The 23500-nt window shown below is 39.9% G+C and overlaps 1 protein-coding gene across 3 annotated transcripts in view; it reads left to right on the top strand.

Moving 5' to 3' along the window:
- Window positions 1-1332: 1332 nt before the first annotated feature.
- The window catches only part of bahcc1b (BAH domain and coiled-coil containing 1b), an 84808-nt gene continuing 62640 nt past the window's right edge, over window positions 1333-23500 (top strand). The window contains exons 1-2 of one of the 3 annotated variants that reach the window (XM_053238630.1): window positions 1333-3473; window positions 9904-10220. In XM_053238630.1, the coding sequence (XP_053094605.1) occupies window positions 10049-10220 (172 nt within the window). In that variant the 5' untranslated portion in view covers window positions 1333-3473; window positions 9904-10048. Of the gene's footprint in view, window positions 3474-6266; window positions 7493-9903; window positions 10221-23500 lie in introns of those variants that run through there. The other 2 variants (XM_034309270.2, XM_026914854.3) reach the window with 2 other exon arrangements.

The raw sequence follows: 23500 nt of genomic DNA, 5'->3' as shown, positions 1-23500 counted from the left end.
ACCTCGCAGCGAAGGGAGCTCGTCCTGAGTTGTGGATTTGACCGAGCAGGAAGGGGTTAACTTGTGACGTCATTGCCCGTGAGACGGTGACATTAAAGGGAAGGGCGGGGCTAAAACTCGCTCCCGGGGTTTATGGGGGAAATACGCCTCGCTTTCGGGGCAAAAAAGGCTTATTTTGGATTTAAAAAGATACGGTTTGTTTTTCAGCCTACTTCTAGAGATGGACATTTATTTTATTTCAGGATGTCACTTGTAATGGATGCATTTTTTTTTTCTTTTGCTGAAAGGTAAATCTGTAACTCGATAAGTAAAAGTTCTAAGCGAACGTGTGTTTGTGTTGTTTTTGCAACTGATCCTAACGTTTGTGTCTGTGTTATTTTGTTTTTGAGGACGTTTGACGCAAACAAACAGGAACATCGCATTCATATGTGCCTTTAAAAGCGAGTCAGGTGATGATCGCTCCACTCGCATGATCTGCGTGTTCGAGGTGAATTTCTGCACGTGATTTTTGGCGAAAAAAAAAAAAAAAAAACACCCTAAGTGACCGTGATCCGTTTGAGTAAGGTGGGGGCTTTTAAGGGGGGGAATCCACCAATATGGAGGAGCAGAAGTGAATAAATGCGTCCCGGAGAGATTGTGAGGGGGTCGTTAGTCCCTCTGAGGTCCTGTTCCAACATAGCGATCTTACAAGGCAAAAAGAATAACAGTACAAGGTGTGTCAGGGAGTGGTCGTGCGGCATGCACTAAAAACGAGAAAGAAAACGCTATACATGTGGGAAATATGTTAAACTGTGATAATCTCTTCATCAATTTTCAGTTTCAGTCACTGAGCTGCATTGTGGGAGAGAAGGACGCGTCATGCAGCAATAAATTTGTGATTATAGAGGCTTGCACAGGCAGCAGGCTCTATTCATGCGGATTTGCTCCGTGCACTAAACTGATCTCCATTAGAGCAGGAGCTGCACACAGAACCCACATCATCTCTTAACTGGCAATTAGAAGAGAGTGACCATGCAAAGGGTTTTTTTTTTTTTCGACTTGAAGGGTAATTATAAAGCCAAGAACGTAAACTGTATAACTTCTTTCCTAAACAGTTAGGATTTTCGACTCTGAAGGTGGTGCACGAAACACGATACACGAAAGCGGGGAAACTTCAGAAGTCTTTTCATTATCAAAGGCCTGAATGCACGGAACTGGCTTGTTGTTTTCTTTTTTTTTTTTTTTCCTCTTTTTTTTTGCCCCACTCTGCGTAAATCAATAGCCAGTCCCCGTTCAGAATAGATTTGTTGTCCGGATTGGCGTTTTTATAGGTAGGTGTTTTCTACTCCTCAGATTTTGATTTATCGCCCTCGCCTAGGATTAGCCTGTGAAATGGCTATTTTAAAGAAGAGTGCTATGTGCTTACGCTTTTATGTTATTTATACGATTGTGATCAACACTATTTCTTAGCGTATTTCTTGGAAATTAATACATCTAGGCTGTTTAAAAAAAATGGAACTGCTTCACTAAAACTTATTGAGGTAAATAGATGTGAGGTAGCCTATAAATTAGATTTCTATTTTTAGTCTGTGTATTTATCAGTATGTTTTGGAAAACATACAATGCGTATGGTTTGGATTATGTTGCAGTGGCGTATGACTTTTTTTTTTTTTTTTTAAATAAAGGTTCTCAGAGAATAGATTCTGGTAGCACATATGTACGCCGGATACAGAGCTTTCCCCACATGCCATTCTTTAACCTTAAAGGCTTTTTCCATGCTTACAGCTGACCAATACATCCACTGAAGCAGTAATGTGAGCGAGCCTGAGCCACATGTCGGCCTTATTCTGCATTTGTGCTAAAGTTTGCTTAACTTTTGTATACATGTGGGTGTGAAATCTTGTTGATTTTGCAATGTTAATTAATGAGTCGACGAAGAAACGAACACTTGGCGGTCTGGAAGTCATAAAGAAGCGCGCGCATGAACTCTGTTTGCCTACTGCTAGTTGTGCATTATAGGCTTCCTTCAGCATTTTGGATGTTTTCTGGACATTTCGAAAGCGAGGTCAGTCATGAGTTGTTTTGGTTCACAAGGTGAGAGCACTATAGCTGTGGCACGAACCACTTCTTCCAAGGTGGGATAAATAATAATAACAATAATAATAATAAGAGTGGCATTTTATTGGCATACAACGCTACGAATTAGTTTACATTTCTAATAGAAACCCATCGTTAATCTCTCTCTCAGATCAATGCCATCATGCGTTTTCATATTAGGCCTCCAAAGCCTCAAGTAGCTGACTGACAAACGGCATGCAAAACGTTAAATGCACACTTTTGAACAGCAGGCTAATCAGCTGGTAGGAATTTCGACTATTAGAAATAGTTGGATCTCAAGGCTTTATATGACATGTTGCAAAACGCCATAATCAAAAGCAGTGATGAACATTTTGTTATCATTGTTATTGCACATTTTCAACGGCGGATGGAACAGAAGGCAGAGAAGGCCTCTAATGTGGCATTGCATTTTATTGTAAATTATGTGTTCATCTACATAAAGTGATATAGTATTATTTCTAATATAATTCGAATCTAACAGACCTAATCAAAGAAGGCATTCATTAAAAAGTCAAAACAGTGCAGAATGCAAAAGGGAGTGCTGTTTATTAATTGAAATATAATCTATCTGCTGGAAACGACGAGCTTAGCTCGTAAATGCTCCAACCGTTTACCACCGTGTTCTTACTGAAATTAGTGGATGTTTAAAAGTACTGGTCCTTTCTTAAATCTTAAACTGAGTAAGCGATAGTAATGAAGGCTTATTTTAAACCATCTGGCCTGGAGCCTAATAAATTGCATTGTGGAAGAAAAAAATTCCAAAAAAAAAACAAAACAAGAACTTAGGACAGAGTCATGTCTCGGCTTTAACCCAGTTTCTCTCCTTACCAACCAATTTCCATACTTTTTAGTATTCATGACAAATATTCTGCATTTCTTATAATCCCTTGATATATGAGGCTATGATATATAAGTTGTCTCGTCTGCACTCTGGAAACCGACCTATTTGACTTGGTTTGTCTTTCATGCCAGGTTTTCTGGATGATTCCTTTATCACGTGACAGTAATGAAAAGAAGATAATGAAGGTCTTCTTTAATCAAACCAACAGAGACCCATATGTCCAGTGGATTCTGTTACACTTCTTTACCCCGGTTTAGTTTGACTTTTAGCTTTTTCAATAAAACAGGTCGTAATGAGGGAGGTTTGTGTCATTTATGGGAGTGAGCCCATACTTGCCTTAATTGGACACAGATGGGTTTTCCTATTGATAACCTCGCAGTGGTACCGGACTAAACACAGCGGAAACGCCATTCCCTCCAAATTATAGACGGCGATTGGACTGATTGGACTTAGTGCCCTCCCTCGTGGGCATGTGTGTTTATTCAATTAAGTCCAGTGGTGTAATATGGCAGCGCTGCATAGCCTCGATGCCCAGGTTTGTATTTAGAAATGTTCACTATAACACTTGCATGTAATGCATGTTCTGTGGAATAGCACTTGTTTCTTTCTTTTCTGATGCACACTAATAGTGCATCACTGCACACACTGACTGAAGACTGCGATCTCCAGACCAGACAATTATTAGATGACTGTTGTTAGACACAAAGTTGTGCACAGTTAATACGATCCTAGTTTAACAACGCCAAAGAAAAGTGCAGCCTGTATGTGTTGTGTGTATCCGTTTGGGCCTTAGCCACGTTTGGGAAAGTAGGTGGTGGTTGAAATAAATGTGCACACCCTGACACTGCTGTCACTGGGGAGGTGAAAGGTGGCGACGATTCGAAAGGCCCACGGCACAGCTTAGCTTTATTTTATTTATATTATTTATTTTATTAAAACGCGGGACCCCAGAATTCCCAGCAACGCCACACTTTCTCAGCGCTGGGAAATGCTGTGACAATCACCTAACATGCCAAGTTTCTTCTACACTGACCACACGATCACTAATGTGGATTTTACACACAGCACTGGTCTGGAGTGCAGTGCATTATAGCGCAGGGCCAAAACAAGTGGTAAGAGCAATGAAAATAACCCGGTGAGTAGGTTGTCTGTGTGCGTGAGGGAGAGGTCACAGGGTCATAAAATTGCCTAACTTAGTCTTATTTAAGCACATTTTTCCCGTATGTTACAGGGTTAAACGTGGCGTGCGGGTGGGTTAGAAAGTAAATCATTTTTGTACCATATTGCTGATATTTTAAAAGATTAGAGATGCAACGCTACATTACAAATCTACGTGTATTGTAGCCTGTATTAAACTCTAAGGAAAATATAATAATAATAATAATGATGATGATGTAGGCGATTTTTTTATTGGACTCTACAGTCATTGGTGTTAGATCAGAATATATGAAAATCTAATGAAATAAATTTTTTTTTACAATGCTCTTTACTTTGCACGACAATTCATCAAACCTAGGGCTCAAATCAAACCCTCTAATGGACATGTATGCGCATGCAAGTAGCATCAGATCAGACACGGAATTGGAGCGTCCTGCATGAAATATTCTTGCCAAAGGCGGAGCAGGGAGAACACGGCCTGCTTCAAACCGGTTTAAAACTGCGGCCTAGAACAATAACGGGGTCTTGCAGCAGCAGTCTTGGCCCGCGCTGGTGACAAACGGCCCGTTCCGGTAGTTTGAATGTGGCCGGGAGATGGAGGGAAAGTGTCAATCAGAGACGCTCCACCGATCGTGGACAATGCTCTTCGTGGGACTGGTCTGTTTCAAGAGCAATCAGTCACTCCGCATTAATTATCCCCGCGTCCCACAGCAGGGTAGCTCGCGCTGGCACTGTGAGCTCGCTCTCTCTCTCTCTCTCTCTCTCTCTCTCTCTCTCTCTCTGTGTTGCATGGTATCGCAGGCCAGCGCTATGCTATAGTACACCACTAAACACGAACCCCACACCCACCTTTCAGGTTGCGAAAAGAAAGCAATAAAGTGCAGTAAAAGGGTCTTCCGTGTCACTAAATATATTAAATGTAGATGTATGTTTAAAGAGGTGCATCTTCATAAGTTGCAGAACAGATTTTTATTGTTCCACTGCCCTTACATTTTTAAAAGACATTTTAATAGTCAGGGTTTTTCCTCAAACATTTAAGTCACGATCATAAATTGAACTGATCTTGTCACTGGTATGAACTCTTCCACGTATGCTTGCAAATCCTGCAGAAGTTGCTCCGAATTTAGTTCCATATCCACTCTGTGTTTCATTTAATCACCGTGGGGAATTTCTGCACTCATTTGTAACCGTATAGGTATAACGTTTAACACTGGACACGGTTTACATTTTAGTTAACTACGTGTAACTCCATGGTTCCACAAGTTTGTTACAGTGCGCGGGAGGGCCTACAGCCTGTTCAGACCCACAGCACAGAAACACACTGCTGTTCTACAGAGCAGTGGAAACAGCAACGAGCTCACGTGCTCCGTACAACCCGCACAATCCACTAAATCAGCGCCTACGATGATGCAGTCACTGCTAAGATCATGTGAACCTTTTCTGGATATTCAATATTTTGCAGGTGACTCGAGTAATTTTTAAAATATTTTATTTATTGCGGTCGGAGTTGAAATTAAAATAAAATCTTTTAATTCAAAAAATGTCTCGTTGGCTCGCTTCAAAGAGCGTGTATTATTATTATTATTATTATTATTATTATTATTATTAAATACTCTGCTTGTTGATTCTTTAATCGGGAGAGAATGAAAAGCACAGTAAAATGTCCGGACAACCAAATTAATGATTGCAAAAATTTAGTTAAATTGTTGTTGAACAGAGTCCAAGGCTTGCATACAGCCTGATGATTTTCATTTGTCATGTAGCCTTAGTGCAATACACATCGTACAGCGTAGTAGGCCTACCTACTGCCTAAGTGGAACTGGCAATAATAATAATAATAATAATAATAATATATGAGCGACATCTTTTGTTTTTCAGTCCTTTAGTTCTGCTTAAATTCTTGCTTACACGAAAAACCCCGTGCTGTAAACTGAGACATTCATTTTTACTTAGCCTCCAACTCTTTGAAAACACCAAGTAGACCACTTACAGTGAAGAAATGTCCGTTTAAAAAAACAGAAAGAAAGAAAATACGCTACAGTAAGATATATTAAACAAACAATGAGGAGAAAGTCCGCAGAAACAGCGCCAGCTTATTTATTCTGAGGGCAGCTCTTTCGCCTCCATTGCTTGCGCGAGCGCGTTTTTCCCGATATTGTCCTTTTGGTTCAGTAATTTCCATGTAGTCTACTCGTTTTATTATGTTGCTGCTATTGCTGTATTAAGATATATTAATCCGCGCATCTAGACTCTATATTTAATATAACGTGCAATTTCCTCCTTTTTAACGTATTCCCTTTGATTAAGTCACTCTTGACTCTCCTTTAGCTTTGGGGCCAGCTAGGTTCGCCTAGGGGAGGCCTTGAAACCGCCCCTTCTTATCTCCTTTCATCATGCAGCTTTGGGCCGCCTTGAAACCGCAAGGCCAGTAATTGCTTTTTTCAGGCAGCCCAGTGCGGACTGGCCAGCAGCCAATCAGAGCCTTGTTTACACTCTATGATTGACACCGTTCTGGCAACATGCCAGCCAATCAAACACGTTTCAGGTTGAAGCCCGAAATTTTTAACCCTTTTTATGCTTAAAACCAACAGATTTTAATATGTACAAAGAATCTATAGCCAGCTGTCATAATTTCTGCTCCGTCATTCAAAGTTTTCTTTTCCATGTAGGTTAGCCTAACTCATGTTTCTGATCAGAACAGATTTTAAACCAAACCCATAAACTATATTTTTCATCAAAGAAAGAAAAAAACGTGGTATAAAAAAAGGATGGCTATTTGTGGGTGCCTATAATTTCTTTTCAGCAAGTTGAATTTTTTTCTTACTGCTTTATAGGACTGTAAAAAAAAAAATCAATTGAAAAAAAAAAAAAGCTTCTCTTTAAATTACTTGACGAATTAATGTGCAGTTCTTTTTTAAAGCTACTCGTAGACATACATGTGGTTACGACTGCGCTCAACTTAGAAGCACTACTGGAAATGTTGAATGTAGCGCGCACCGTTTTGTTTCGTCGCCTGATGGCTAACACGCCATTGGCTCAGAGTAGCAGCCAATCAGAGCCCGTGTTTATCCCGCGGCGCTCTGCACGAGCTTATTGACATGTGGGTATTAAGCCAATGGGTGAGGCTGTCCCCCCTGGCTCCTCCCTCCTGTCTCCTTGAGTGGCATGAGCGGATTCAGGAAAGAGCCTGAGCCTGCATGTACGCGAGATCGCTTCAGTAGAAGCTCTATAGTGCGGTGTATCTCCGAACTCCAACTGCACACACTGCAGTCACCAGGCTAGGATGTAACCATTTCCACATGTCGTTTTTTTTTAAATTCTACATCTGCTGTCTTTTACCTATTTTTTTACACTATGTTTTTAACCATTTATTGTTATGCAAGGAATAACTTACCAGTAAGTAATTCATTTATATTGTATACAGTCTATGTGTGTAATAATAAACATTTGTTTTCCAGAGCTGCTCTTACAATATTTTTTTTTCTCGCAGAACATCTGGTGTTATGCAGAATTACTCGGGCTGTAATACTGACGCGCTGATGGGTGATTGAGAAATGTGTACAAGCTATTAATTTACTGCTTCAGATGGATGTCTGTTACTAACATCGATAATAATAATAATAATAATAATAATAATAATAATAATAATAATAATAATAATAATAACTGGCATGTGTGGATTCTTATTCACGCCTGATGCCTGCCAATTGTGCTTGCACACTCCAACGACTGAGTTTGATTTACAATATCAAAGCGCTCTTAAATAATAAATAAATGCAAATCTTCTGAATTTTAAACTGAACTACTGAACTGAAAGGCGACAGTTTTCGGTGTTTTTGCAGCATTCCAGTTCACGTGTATAATGTATATATCCTTATCCTTTGAAATGCATATAACCTACTCTAGCTGCCAACTGCACAATTAACTCAACAGCCTATATTTGTTATTTTGTGCCTTAAGGATTTTGCAGAATCGTACTATGCAAACTTAAATGCTCTGTCTAATATTTCTTTCGCTTATGCCTGTTACTGTATTAAAAATAAAATACCAGTAAGTCAGTTATGCCAGCGTGTAGATCACAGGAGCGCGTCGCTTCAGCTCGTTTCAGAGAGAGAGAGAGAGAGAGAGAGAGAGAGCTCGCGCCTCACTGTACAACTACATTGTTTTCAATCAGATTTCAACAGAGGTCCAAGAAGAAAATAAAACGACAAATCAACGTCCCACAAAGCCATACTGGGCCATTGCTTTAGAGTTTAAATGAAAGAAAATGTTAAGACTGCATCAGTCATTGCAGTGACGCCACAAAAATGAATTAGTGTGCATTGTCATAGAGAGAGGCTGAAGTGCGCTGCTTCACCCTGAGCTTTACAGAATTTCACTCTCAGTGCAAGCCTGAGACACTGCCTTCTAGTCCAGGCTCGCTTTTCATGGTAATCGCTTTTCCATCCTTTCATTTGGGGATGTTGCTCGTGTACGATTCGTCTTTGTCTGCGTAGGAAACTGCAAAATGCTGAATTTATCATTGATGTGGATGTGTGTATTTGTGACATATTTCCAGTCACGCGCTATCGATGTTCAGTTTATAGGAGACGACTGCAATATTGCCCATGCGATCGCCACATGATAAACTACAGGACGTCTGCATCATTTGCCATTTCGCCTACGTTTTGAATACTTGCATGCATTTTTCAATTTAATTTAGAAGGATGACGAGTCGATATGCGATCAATCACATGGTCACTGTTGCTTTTATCTGGGGTGTTGTTATAAAAGGAAGTTCAACATTGCATTCATTATACCAGAGTGCTTTGGATTTTTTTTTTTTAAATATGAAATTTCTTCACATTCTTAAGGACACACACCATGAGAACTGATATATATATATATATATATATATATATATATATATATATATATATATATAGATAGATAGATAGATAGATATTGATACTGATATTGGCTGTTGGAGAGATGGGAGCCACGCTGGAAATTAAACTCACTCGTAGCCTATTTCTTTTTCTTGATTGGATTTACGATAATGCAGAGTCTATTGTCGGGGTGCTAGATCGCACTACGTCATTTACATGTTAATACACGAGATTTGAGTGAAGTCGTGGATTTGGGGCCAAAGGTGATGATGGTGAGGCCTAATCTTTTGGCTCACACTTCCAGATTTATTGGACAGAATGAGGAGAGTTAAATTCAGAATTCACACGAACACAGACAGCAATTTAACCTAAAATACATGTTTTACAGTAAAAGGGTTTCATTAATTGCGCGTCATTTAGATTAGTTTGGGTGTATAGTGGAAAACTGTAGCTACACACACTTCAGTCTTCAGCGTCTGAGGACAGCTGATCATACTTACAACTAAAAACCCTACAGGCTTACTGTCGAAATATTTAAAATGTGTAGTAATAATAATAATAATAATAATAATAATAATGATAACTGTAGAGCCTATAGCCTGTATATTGTTCAGTAAAATGTGTACTGATCCGCGCTACCTTTGTGTTGTAGAGACTTTACTGGGTAAATTTGGGGTTGTGCTGCTTCTCTGCCTCTTTCAGCTCTGCTAAAAGAGAAATAAAAAAAAAGAGAGAGAGACAGGAGTATTTTTAAACCTGTATCTACAAGTCCTTGCATCCATTGCGAGAGTATATTATACAGTAATATAATTTCACCACAAGACTGCAGTTGTCTTCCACAGGTTCAGGAACAATGACACGACGTGTAGTTTTGATTTGAACCCGTGTCGCATTTCTGTTGCAATTCGGACTAAGAATTGTGTTTGTTTTTTGTTGCAGAAAATATGACTGGGACGTAGGCTACTTTTTTGGGCGTCAAATCCAACACGGTGCTGAATGCAAGACCTAAGCGAAACTCCTAACGGGATTATAGCGTCGGTTCGGCTTGCCCCCTTTGGATTTCGGATTTATCGGCTGTTTTGGAATGGAAGGCCGGGAGTTCGGCCCTCCTCCGCCGCTGCTCACAGAGCGAGGCCCGCTGGCTCACCGCGCCGCCTCTCGGATCACTGCAGCCGGCCACGCAGCCGTGCAGCACCCCGCTGCCTTCCAACCCGGGAAATACTACCCCTCTCACATCCCCATACCTCCACAGTCAGGTACGTGTTTTCGATGCCTTTCTTCCTGACCTGTTGAGCTTTTGTACACACTCTTGCTTTTATTGTAGGCTACGTTGAGTGTTTCGGCGTGCAGTCGGCACAGTCTCCGCACCTGTGAGCAGTAGGCTATAGGCTGCACATAGGCTACGCGTTATTTATTGGAAAGGGAAATTACTTAGACAGTATATACTTAGACTACAGTCCTTTTGGAAATTAGCTTACTGTGCACTGCTCAGAACTTTATGTACCAGTTCTAGACGGTATAGTAACATTTTATTGAACTAATTAGTGTCTGACATTAGCTGTATGAAGTGTGTGTGTGTGTGCGCGTGTGTGTGTGTTTCTGGCAGACCAAGTAGCAGAGCTTAAACCTTTCGAAAGTTAGACGTCATTGTAATATTGTACTCCAGTATCTAATTTCAAAAAATGCATTATATTTTTGGACGCCAATCAAATAAGACATTCCTCTCTGTTCTCTATAGAATATGAAAGAATAAGAGTTTAGTTTTAAGGGAAAATTGTACTTTCTTTGTTTCGCTATCTTTTATTTGAGAAATGTTACTTTTTTAAAAATGGTTGTGTCACACCCACGTCACCTTATAACGGTGTGTGTGTGTGTGTGTGTGTGTGTCGTATTTTACAGTGTCCAGGATTAGGGTCATTCCGCGCTTGTGTGTGTGTGTGTGTGTGTGTGTGATTTGGTAATAGAGGGTTCTGTAATGCTAGAAAATCCGGTTTCTATATTGAGCGCTGATGTGACGGGGTGCGAATGGCTTGACAGTGCATGCATTAGATTTAACAAGTGGCTGTGGCGTATGACTCCGACTACTTTGCGAACACAGGCTGCATTGCATCTCGTTTTGCATACTGATGGGATATAAATGTGTCGCATGCATTCATATAAATTATGGCTACTAGTTAAATCACATTAATTAATAATGTATAGACCTATGCTGCAGACACATGCAATTATTATTTTTTTTTTGTTTTAAATGGCCAAAGCCTTTGTGATTTGGTCAGACTCCAAGCTTACATTGTAAAATCATGTAACTGCTACTCAAGACTGTATGCAGTAAAGCATTTTCAGATTGGCCTGATGTTTTTGCCTCTCCTCTCTACAGCGGAAATGCAGCAGACTAAACGTGCAATTAATCTCAGAATCACGTTTATGGTCTTCTTAATTTATTTGATTAGTGTTCCTTTTGCATTTGTTTTTAGGGATAATGAGTGTCCTTGTGGTTGGAGGCAATGCTAAACTCATTTCGGTTTTCTTCTTCACGTATTATTTAAGAGTTATTTGTTCTTCAGAGATGCGTGGTGAATTGCTTTGTGTTATTTGGTTTAACATATAAACTAGGAAATAAATATAAACTAGTATTTTATATAAAATATAAAATACTTTGAAATTACTAGTTTACATAGTTACTGCATTGTTAACACTTCAGCATCATTTGGTTATAAATATGAATATTATAATATGAATAAGTTTTCAAATCCCATTTAATGTTTGATACCAGCAGTGTTTTCTTACAGCACGGGTTAAACTCCAGTCCTGAGGTTCCACAGTTGAGTTTATTATTATTATTATTATTATTATTATTATTATTATGTGCTTTAAGACACCTGAGTCAGTCAAGTAAAATATTTAGTAGGTGTGTGAGAGCATGAAATGTTCCTGTCTCCCAGGAATCCAAAGTGGACTAGAAAAACGTGCATGCCATAAGGGGAAGCAGCCTAACCGGTGCAAGTCTTTTCTTCTTTCCCTAATGAGAGACGCACTTCTCCTTCTCGTACTTCGCGATGGCCTTCTTTGGTTTTTCTATTGCATTCCTTGCGCATGGTTTTCGCCTGTATGCATTGTGCTGAACTAATTGCGTCTTGGTCACTCTAATGTGAATGTAAATACTCGACTCTAGTGATTATGCAAACATGGCTGTAATTGGTTTAAGATGTTGCGGAAGTGCCCGCTGCAGCTACATTTCGGCTGATCCAGAAGCTTGTCCTACAAAACACTATGGCAGGCCCACATATGCCCACGCACTATATATTCAAGCGCACTACACAAGACAAAAAGCGCGGTTTGCAAATTCCTGACATGTTTTCCACACCATTATCTGTCACTATTAGCCTAATGCGCCTCTTTATTATTTAATTTGGAGGCTATAACTTTAGAAGTTGACCACCCAGAGACATAAAACCAGACTTAAACCGACCAGGCCGAGGCTGTTCCACAGCTCTGTTTTTATGTCAGTCATTGGCACGTCTCGAAGTCAGGAAGTATTCAAATAAACCTGTTATTTCCAATAAAAATACTATTAATAGCAATGTAAACTGATCTCTTTTAGGTATAACTCAATTTGTGGATATTTTTTTTGCATACAGATTTTGGTTTGGAATGCGTTTCTGGAGGCTGATTTAATTTCATTTCTTTATAAAAAAAAAATGAAAACATGAAGTTTAATATTGATGGATTTCAGAGTGGATTTCAAACCAAGTCATCTGAATGTACAAGTCAGGACTAACCAAATGCATTGTTGCATGCTGCACGGCGGGTTTACAGTCGCCAAAACCTGTAGGCTTTATGGTCTTTAACAGGGCTATAAGGCTGCATTAAACACACACTACACACAGCACACCTCTTACACACTATATCGCAGTATGTCTGTAAATAAGGGTACTGTGCAGTAGAGTAGGTATCAGGCTCTTTGGGCAGAGGCTCTTGTGCACCAGGCTTTGCTCTTCTTCTCCCAGGCTCCTCACACACTATTTCTGTTTGCCTCGCGCAAATAACTGCGTATAATTAACTCGTCCAGAGTCGTAAAATAAAACGAACAGAACAAACTCCACGAAAGTAGGCCATCTCATTTATAAGCACTCTCGAGCAAATGTTTGTTTTACTTGTGCGTTTTTAAGTAGAGTTTTGAGCTGTTGGTTCGTTGTATGTTTTTTTTTTTTTTTTTTTATTCCTGAATTTCTGAATCCATTTTTAACACCAGCGCCACTCACTGACTTTGTTGCATTGCTACACCAGCTTGGATTACGTGCTGATCAAATGTTGCTGGGTAATATGTACAGGGGGATCCTTTGCTAATATTTTCTCCTTTTTCTTCCTTACCCATTTTTCCTCTGCTCCACTGCTCCATTTCCTCAGCAGATGTGCGGGAAGGCTGTTCAAACGCTAGCTCATGTAGTACAGGTGCACAGTTTCTCTCACTCCCTCTCGCTTTTGTCTGTGTGTGTGTGTGTGTGTGTGCTTGTTGGCCAGACTGCTCCAACTCGGATCCGTCCCAAATATCAGATCTTACTTTAAAATAAATAAAGCAACAACAACAACAAAAAAAAAAATATCCCACTGTTGACTAGATATTATAAAATATCTATTTTTATTCCTATTGCCTCAGATCTTCTGCTTCCACGTTATCTTCCTTTTTTTGTTATATTTTCATATTGTTTGCAACACCTTGACTTTTATTCAATACATCATATTTTCAGCTCAAGATCTGTGTTGTTTCTTCACACTGAATTTGGTAGAAAACAAAGTTCACTTAGAATAAACTAAATATTCAGTCACTATTCAGTTACTGTTACATATTACATTGTTATTAATAAGAAAAGAAAAAAGCACATGTGGCATTATTTAGCTTTATTCCCTTGCTGATTCAACAAAACCAAGTCCATGAACTCCTGCTCTGCCAGCCATGGAGATGCATTCACCTACATGCAAGAATCGAAGATTTATGCTGTGTAATAATTAAAAATAAGCAGAACATACTAAAAGTCACGCTCTTGCTTTGCCTTTCACTCTGTCATTTGCACACTTTCTTTGCATTCTTTTCTTTTTACGCGCATACACACACACCTCCCTAGAGAAAAGAAACATGGTTGGAGGGAGGAATACTTAAAAGACCCCACATATTTCTGGAAATCAATGAGAAGAGCTTTCTGAGATGCTCTTTGAGGACCAGTGTGTGTGTATGTGTGTGTGTGTGTGTTTGTGTGTGAACCATAGTTTGAGAGTAGTTTGGGCTGCACATAGATGCAACAAACACAGCAGTGAACTTCAAGGTTCACTCTAAATTAAGAAGCACCATTTCTCCATCTCTCTCTTTCTCTCTCTCTCCCTCCACCTCACACATACACATGCACCCACAGCCCCGAATGTTTATTTTATTGAAGGGGGATATACTGTGACTGACATTTATGTTTGCATAGAAGAAGAGTTCTACACTGTCGAGCCCTGCTTGGCTTACTTTCCATTTCGCCATGCTCTTCCCACTGGGCCTGGATCCTATCTGAATGATCCTGCAGGTCGTCTGCTGTGTTGCTGCACTCGTCCTTATGCACTCGTCCTCCTCCTCCTCCGCTGTCCAGCAGCGCTACTCAGCCGTGCCGTGTGTGATGGAGAGTGGCCTGCAGCCCTCAGGCTTTCACAGGGCTTGTAGTTTAAATTAGTGCTCTGCTCAGGCATGAGTCGACTTAGAGCTTTCTCTCTCTGTCTTTCTCTCTCTCTCTCTCTCTCTCTCTCTCTTTTGATCTTTGATTTGTTCTTTATCTGTTGTGCAGTCTGTTGTGTCTCTCCTTTATTCAGCTAAGGGGAGAGCTGTAAAGAAAAGTAGCTACCGTGCAAAAGTGAAACAAAATATTGTTAGTGAAAAGTCATCCCGTGAGAGAGTGAGATCCTCGAATCAATATTCATACTTTCACACTGAAAGTTTCAGTATCGGTCAATACAACTTGTGTGTATGCAGAGCCTAAAATTGGTGGCGATATTTTGAGTGACTAAACCAGAATTCTTTTGCTTGTCTTGTATTTGCCCATACTGATTGCCAAAACAACAGTAAGAAAAATGTTAGATGGAGGGAAAGAGAAAGAAACAAGAGAGTGGATAGATAGGAAGAAAGAAGCAGACTCAAGACTGAATGTTTCCACCTGGTTGGTAATCTGGCCAAATTACCTCTGCCTGGTAGCACAGAGCCTGGTGTGTTACTTCACCACTCACAGTCACTGCCAGCTGAGCACTGTATGTGTGTGTGTGTGTGTGTGTGTGTGTGTGTGTGTGCACATGGAGCTGTTCTCTCTCTTCTTGTAATTGTATATATGTATAAGAGAACACTTGTTTCTTTTGCCTCCAAAGGCTGTTAATTTTACACAAAATTATTTAATATGAATGATTGTTACACAACATCATTCCACACTTGTGTTGTCTCATAATTGTTTGCAACTATTTCAGCATTAATCTGTATTTTTCCTGTAGCTCTAAAGCGTCAAATGTTATCAAAAAAACAAAAAAAAAACAATGAAAGTGCAAATTAATCTGTGGAATATTTTAAGTAAAAATATGATATTTGTTTGTTTGTTTGTTTGTAATTGCTTTGACCCCTTAAACGATGTTGACATTTTTCACTTATGATTCATTACTGATTACATTTTCCTATTGGGTTTTACATATTATGGTTACTACATATTATGGTGCAAAAGAAGAGTAACACACACACACATACACACAACTTGCAAGTGGGGAAGTGAAAATTGTCACCCTCTCACCTTGTATTATATATGTGATACAAGCCCACTTACTGTGAAAAAATGTGCCACACACACACACACACTTCTTAATGCTGTGTTCGAGGCGAAGTTACAGCTTGTAATTCCCTGCCTACAACTGGTAAAAGCCACCTAAACTTTTTCAACTTGAAATTTCAACTCGTCAACATGGGGTAGTCTTCTCAACTACCAGTTCCTTCCCCGTTTAGGGAGTGACGTGAAATCAACACGGCCGTGTGCACTGTGAACAGTGTAAAGTGCCCCTTCTCTACTTTTAAATTAGTTTATAGCAGTATTGGCTTTAGATGAGTTGATATACAGACAAAGTACTCGGTCAAATCTATAACATTGACCACACGAATCGCTGTTTTGAAAAAATGATCATCAACATTAGAGTTACCACTCACATTAGCTGGCTAGATTCTTGCTAACACTACTCGCTATTGTCCGATAATTAGATTGTTGTTGAGCTACTTGTTATTGTTCGCAGTTGTCGCTGTACTGCAATTTCAGTCCAAAATGTTGTTTGAAAGTTTGAAGTTGACTATAGTAAAACAGTACCAGTAGCCACTCAGGTCTGTAACTGTAAAAGTGCAGGTAAAGTAGCTTTTTATGAGCTTTATGAGCTCTGACAGCAAACAAAAGACACACGTTCATGGAGATATCCATGTTTTTTCCACATCATGCACGTCAAATGTGCCAAGGTGGGAAATGATGCTATTACAACTTGCAAAATATCACTTACAAGGTACCACGAATGCAGCATAACTCTTATACCCAGGTTTCAGTACAACAATGAGGTAGTGCATTGGGCCGTTCAGAGCTCAGTTATACAGCTCGCACATATACACACACACACACACACACACACACACATTCCACTCTCTCCACTGTTTGCCTATCAGCTCACATTTTCACATGAAAACAGTCTTTCTCATTCATCACTGATTCCATCAATTCACCACCTCACCATTTGTCTTTTCCTTTTCTACATTTTATCTTCCTGGTCATTTCTGTGAATTTTTATGGTCCATATTTCTTCCGAGAGACTCACATGAATGCAACACAGTTTATTGAATTTGGTTTAAAAAAAAGATTTTTAAAAATAAATCACCAGTTCAGAACAGTATTTTTATGTTCTACAGGACTGAGTAAAAGGCTGATTAATGTGTGATTTCCAATCCTTTATTTTTTTTTGTTCAGACAGGACATCCTCTTTCCTCTTTCTTGTGTGTGTCAAGCTACACACACACACACTCATGCAGCTACTCTTCATTTTGACACCTCACTGATGAACTTAGCTACCACAACCCAGTTTAAACATGACCATCTCTCTCTCTCTCTCTCTCTCTCTCTATTATTAATTCCAAACACTGCTAGGCCTGTGGCCAGCTCTCTAAATCAGAAACAATTTTGGGATTTGGCTAAGAAAATAAAAGCCTTCGGAGCTGGCTTTGATGTCTGATTACAAGAGAGAAATGACATTTTAAACAGTCTGTGAAACAAAACGCTAAAAGAGTTTTTGTACTAGTGGGAAGAAAGAGAGCATGCTTGATTAGGAAGCTTGGGATGAGAGAGCTGTAGTAATGGGTTGTGTGCACCTTTCTCTGTGCGAGAGAGAGAGAGAGAGAGAGGATTGGAGTGAGTGATACAGAGTTTCCCTTTTATGTCTGCTTAAGAGTGCTGTGTGTGTGTGTGTGTGTGTGTGCGTGCGTGTGCGTGTGTGTGTGCGCATGCAGCGATTCTGCATGACTATTGATGCCTTGTCAGCATTGACCTGATGTGTGTGTTTGTGTATGAGGAAGAGGGTAGTTTTATTAAACAAGTGGATCTGAGAAGCATGTGTGTGTGTTTGCTGATTAGCCTGTTTGACTTTGCTAAGATTATAAGGGTTATACTTAGTGTTGTTTGTGTTTTTGCATTGTGATGACATCACACTCAGGTGCAGACATGATGTCAGACATTGAGGCTTCCTGCCCTGTTATCCAAAACCTAACCTGTCCTACAAGATGCGACATCTACACCTGGTATCTCTCTCTCGCTCTCTCTCTCTCTCTCTCTCACTTATTTTTAATCACATCACCGTTCTGTGGATAGAGGAACGGAACAAAATCCAGACCTATGAGACATCATTTACAGTGTGTTCTTACAAAGTAATGAGTGTAAAACATATAAAGGTAGTTGTACATGTAGATGAGGGTATATAAGGAGCAGCACGGCTTCACAAGAAGGCAAGCATGTGGCATGCCACACAGTGAGACGAAAGCGCTAAACGAATGCAGAACCTTCATTAAATATACATAAGGCATGCTTCTTGAGTGTGTGTCAGTTTCGACACCCGTAAAGAAAAAAGTGCAAAACAAAGATTAGCATCAGGAATTCAGTATTAATCAGTCTCGTGGGACAGCCTTTCTGCCTCACTCTCTCTTACAGCCACTCGCTTTAATTTGAGAGGGACAACTGTTACTCCATTGCTGCACATCCGCATATTCTCATGTTCTCTGATTAAAACAAAACTGTTGTCACTGTTTGTCTCCTTTTGTCTCTCACCTACACTTTGATTGCTCCTTGTGTTTTTCCCCACTTGCTTTCATTTCTCTTATTGTCTTTCTCTGATTTTTTTTTTAAACCTTTTTAATTTCTTAGTCAAGAATATATTTGTTTTGTTGCACTGGTAGCATGCCTCTTATCTGACTGTGTCTCAGTCAGGCTTTTGTAGAAGAAACATTCCTGTCACGTTGATGACCGTGCTCGATACAGTATCAGTCTTAACTCTGCTTAATAATAGCATGCAATCTATTTTATATATATAAAAAAAGCAGCATTTTGGCTACTTAGAAATTTCTTTCAGTCTACTGGCTGCCAAACAGCTGTCATTAAGCTTCCATTGTAAATGAGTTTTACGTTAAGATTTTAAAAAGTATCTTTTTTCACAGTGCAGGGAAATGTGACATCATTGTTATTCCTTTTTTTTTTTTGGTACTATTTTATGGCCACTATTTTGTCCACTCAACCTTGACCCATTCAGTGACTTTTAAATCAGTGCTTTGAAGCAGGGCCGTTGATGTGGCCCAGGTGCACGTATGAGGTTCCCAGTAATGAATCCAGTCAACACAGTTAAGCTACAAACTTGTTCAGTGAGCATCAGCATGGCAACATAATGACTGTGAGTTAGAGTGAACAAGAATGCAGAACCCTATTAATACAGTGTGTATGTCTCTTTGTGTGTGTGTGTGTGTCTGTCTGTCTTTTTGTGTTGTGTTTGTATGGCAGAAAGTATCGCATACTGTATTTCAGAAAGACAGTCCATTTTTAATACGGCTGATTGTAATGTTTTGGATTATGCCACTTTCCCTCTCACAGGACTCACAGCAATTACAGCTGTCACAATTTTGATTGTTTAAAAACACAGTAAACCCTAAGAAAATGACTGCAATATTTTGGTATTATGTTTTTTCTATGGAAGACAGGTAATAATAGTACAACTAGAGCCATTGTAATGTTCAAGACTTTAAAAAAGCCAAGACTTTTTTTCCTTCATTTCCCCACCTTATTATGACACATATTCACAAGCAGCTCAGTGAATATTGAAAAGAGGTTGTTCACAACACTTCAGCAAACATAGCACAACAGAGGACCTTCATAAACATTGTACAATTTTAAGCCCATTTATATTTTCAAAAGAGAAATATCTTTTGATGGTTAATTGTCTCAATTTGTTCTTGTTATGTTAAGTCCGTTTCATTAACTGTTGCAGTCTGTCTTCTACACTATCAGAATTGTTGTAATTTTATAACTTTAGAATGGTCAAAGACCGGGGGTTGGGGTGGGTGCGTGCTTTTCATGCTTTCAAGCAAACTGTTGAATTTAGTTACTGTTTAAGTGGAAAAAAATGTGACAACGCACCAATTGTTATGGAAATACTATCATATGACTTGTCATAACCGATGGTTTTACAGTATTATGATTATTGTTCCATCCCTAACCTCAGTATATTAAACTGAAGGACTTCAGTGAGTCAGTGTGTGCAGGGTAGTGGAGTGGAGTCTTATTCCCTGCTGTAATCCCTCTCTGGGCCATGGGACTCCAGACTGAGAGCCATAGTGGTTTGTGCAGGATTAAACCAGGCCTCAGTGCTCAACCTACTCAGAACACAGCTCAGAGAGAAAAGGGAAGGAGAAAGCAAAGTGAAAGAGAGGGGAAAAAAAAAGTGGAGCAAGAGAAGAGCTTATAGTCAGGTAATGAGACAGAGAGTAACCAGGTAGAGGGCAGACAAGTGAGCAGAAGAGAGCCAGAGGGGAAGAAGATCACTGATCCATTTAGAGCATCTCCATAAGAGTAATATATTTATCACTGTACAACAATCAAATGTGGTTTATTCTTGTGTAGGCGTAACAAAGCGTTATTGGAGAATGTGTGTGTGTGTGTGTGTGTGTGTGTGTGTGTGTAGGGGGGTACCAACAGCTACGTTGAGCTTGTGCTTCTAATGCCAGGTATACTGCTCATAAAATCTGCATGAGAAACTGAGGGAGTATAAGGCAAATCGCTGGTTTATAGCATTGCATACTATGCATTAAACACATAAAGCATTGCATTATACTGTATGTTTGGTTCATTACGCAAAATGAACCATGATATATTTAAGAGCAGAATGTTATAGTTGGCAGTGCAGTTGAGGTGGGTGTGCTGTGCATGAAGTATTTAGAAACTCGGTGTGTGTGTGTGTGTGTGTGTGTGAATGTGTGTGTGTGTGTTCATTCTCTGGGCCATGGTTTATGCACCGGCGAGAGTGCTGATGTCATGTACACACTGCCGAGATTAAAGTGCTGTACGCGCCGTCTGGGGTGTAAACAGTGACTGCACATTAAATACAGCAGAGAGAAAGAGAGAGAGAAGATGGGTTGAGATGGAGAGGGTGCGTGGGTGGGTGGGGGGGACTAAGAAAGAGAGAGATGGAAGAAAGAAAGCAAGCCCTCTGATTAATGAGGAGGAATGCTGAATAGTGACACCAAGCACCCAGCTTCTTAATAGGGCCAAATAAAGCCAATGACATCAGCACTCACTCCCTGCATGTTCATTACTGAACACACTTTCTTCCACTCAGTTGCTTTTCTCTTTCTCATACAGGCCACATGCAGTCTTTATATCATCTCTACATACAGTGACAAAGCTAATCGTTATGCTAATTATGAACAATATGTGATGTACATGGTCATGTGTTTGTTATAGGTTGCATATTTCAGCTGCCTGTGTGCGTGTCATTGTGACTGCTGTGTTGGTCTCCGCTGGTGCGTGTCGTGCAACACTGGCTCCAGTCACCGGTTGTTATCAAAGGCCTCGCTGGTGTTGTTTTGTCCTGCTAGCTTTATCGCTAGGGCTTCAGCGTGGCTGCGTTGGCTCGGCCTGCCCTCTATCACGCCTGCCAGATAGGGCTTCCTCTGTGCTGAGCTTTGTTTGGGGGTCAGTAGCCTGACACACAGCTGTGGTGGACACAACACAGGGCCAGTCAGAGTCTCACAGACCACGCCATCATCTCCCCTTCCCATAAACACTCACATACACGGACACACAGAGTGGCAGGGACATGGAGCCTGTCCAGACTGATGAAAAAAGGCCGAGTGTGAGGCTTGAATGGAAGCTTTAGTCATCTCTCAGCCCCAGTGCCAGGAGCTCTACTCTACTCTAATGGAGCTTTAATGAAAGATGCAGGCGATGTGTGACAGGGAGAGGGAGTCACTCTTCTCTTCTCTTCTCTTCTCTTCTCTTTGAGATTTAGTCAATTTAATCTCTTCTATATTATTGAGATTTGTCCATTTTCATCTCTCTTTCCTTCTGTTTCCTTCTCTTCTCTTTTCTTCTCTTAAAATTCTACTAGACATTTCTCTATTGCACAGAGAAACATTTCTCTAAACACACAGAGAAAGCACGATGTTATGTATGTTTAATCTTGGTCCAGAATCACTTTGTCCTGCCTTTCTCGTTCTTATTTTCTCCCTCTGCTAGTGGAAGATATTTTAGCTTGGAATGGAGAGCTCACGTTCATGGTCATGGCACTATTTCAGTTCCTCTGATTTTACATTTTGCTCAATACCCTTCTTTTCTATGTCCTTCACAGAAAAACTAGCCATACCCAACATAAATTCGTTGTCATCAAGTAGGAAAGTTGTCATCATGTAGGAAAAGACCCATCCAGGTTGTCAAAAATAATGATTACATTTTGAATTTAAAGTGTCTGTGTGTGTGTCTGTCTGTGTGTGTGTGTTTGTGTGTGTGTGTGTATGTGTGTGTTTGTGTGTGTGTGTGTGCATACTCAGGGCAGAGGTCATTAGCTCTTAAGAGGGGTTGGAGGGGGTGGCTGCAGGTGGTTGATTCAGTTTCTCCTTCTTCTCCTTCACACATGCTGTCTTGTAAGGGTTCAGTTCCAGCTTATGCTTACTTTTAATGAATCTTTTTTAACCCTTAACAATACACACGGGAAGGTGTTTGTTTGAAGGGAAGGAGAAATGGCCTCATTATTTAGCCACTCCCCAACTCAGACAGCAGCACAACTTACCTCATTTAGTATAGGTGTGTGAAGTGTTTGCTCAGGGTCGGAATGGCATACTACCAACCCAAACGTTTCCATTCAATACAAGTCATTCATAATCCTCTTTTGTCTGAAATTTCATCTTATCAGAAATCTGAGAACAGCTTAGCCTTTTCACCTGCAATTATTATGAACTGGATCACTGCGTAGGAATCTGATTCAAGACCAGGCATCATGGGCCTCTGCCTCTGAGCCTCCAGCTTTGATCATGCTTAAAGTTTTCTTCTTGTTTATTTCATTATATTTGACAGCATGAGACAGGAAAATGAAGCACATCTATCTTGGGGTTCTCTTTTCATCTCCTCATGTGGTGTCCTCTCCTGTCTTATTTGTGGAATGCACACATGAACAAATCTCTAAACAGTGTGGTGGTATGGAACGTCAATATACACAAGGCCTTAAAATGGATGTCTGGCATTTGCATGCATTGACTGAACGTGTGTTTGTCCAATATATCAACAAGGCTGATGACTTTATTAGGGACATTGATTTGGAAAGCATATGGATGGAGGGGGAGGACTCGAACCAGGGAATGAAGGAGGAACATGAAGGAAACTGAATGAAAATCAAGTCTTACTGATCTTCGTTCAGGACCTGTGCACTTCCAAAAGTTGGCATCAGCTTATGTAATTTTAATTCGTTGACAATTTTGATGAAAGGCTATCGAATGGCTATCAGATAAGATATACCGGAGGCTTTGCAAGTATTTGGTCATAGCCAACGTGGCAGTAATGAGAACTGTGAACAAAAACAGTACAGTATGCGTGAATGTCATCTCTTATATTGTTGTGAAATATTTACTATTTTTTTTTAATCCTCATTATGGTTTTGAGCTAAAACATGTTGGGTCACTTGTATTACAATTCATACTGGTCTTTGTATAGTTTTGTTCTTTTTTTTGTTCATTATAATGAGTACTGCTGATGTAGCATATGAGAACAAGATAGACTGCTGTATTATTCTTGGAAGGTTAAGTGTGTTTTTGTTTATTACCTTGCTAACAGAAAGCTACATTTTTATTATTAGGTAACTAGTTTTCATGCTCGTTAGCCATTGAGCATGACTATCACCTATTTTTAATTTTGTGGCATTACTATTTGTCCATTGTTGAGGTATTACAGTGGTCTGCAGATGTTTTCTTTTTTTTTGC

The sequence above is a fragment of the Pangasianodon hypophthalmus genome, chromosome 12 (assembly GCF_027358585.1).
Source record: "Pangasianodon hypophthalmus isolate fPanHyp1 chromosome 12, fPanHyp1.pri, whole genome shotgun sequence".
In the NCBI taxonomy this organism is placed as follows: domain Eukaryota; kingdom Metazoa; phylum Chordata; class Actinopteri; order Siluriformes; family Pangasiidae; genus Pangasianodon; species Pangasianodon hypophthalmus.
Note: the sequence above shows the minus strand (reverse complement) of the source record. Positions and strands in the feature narration are given on the sequence as shown.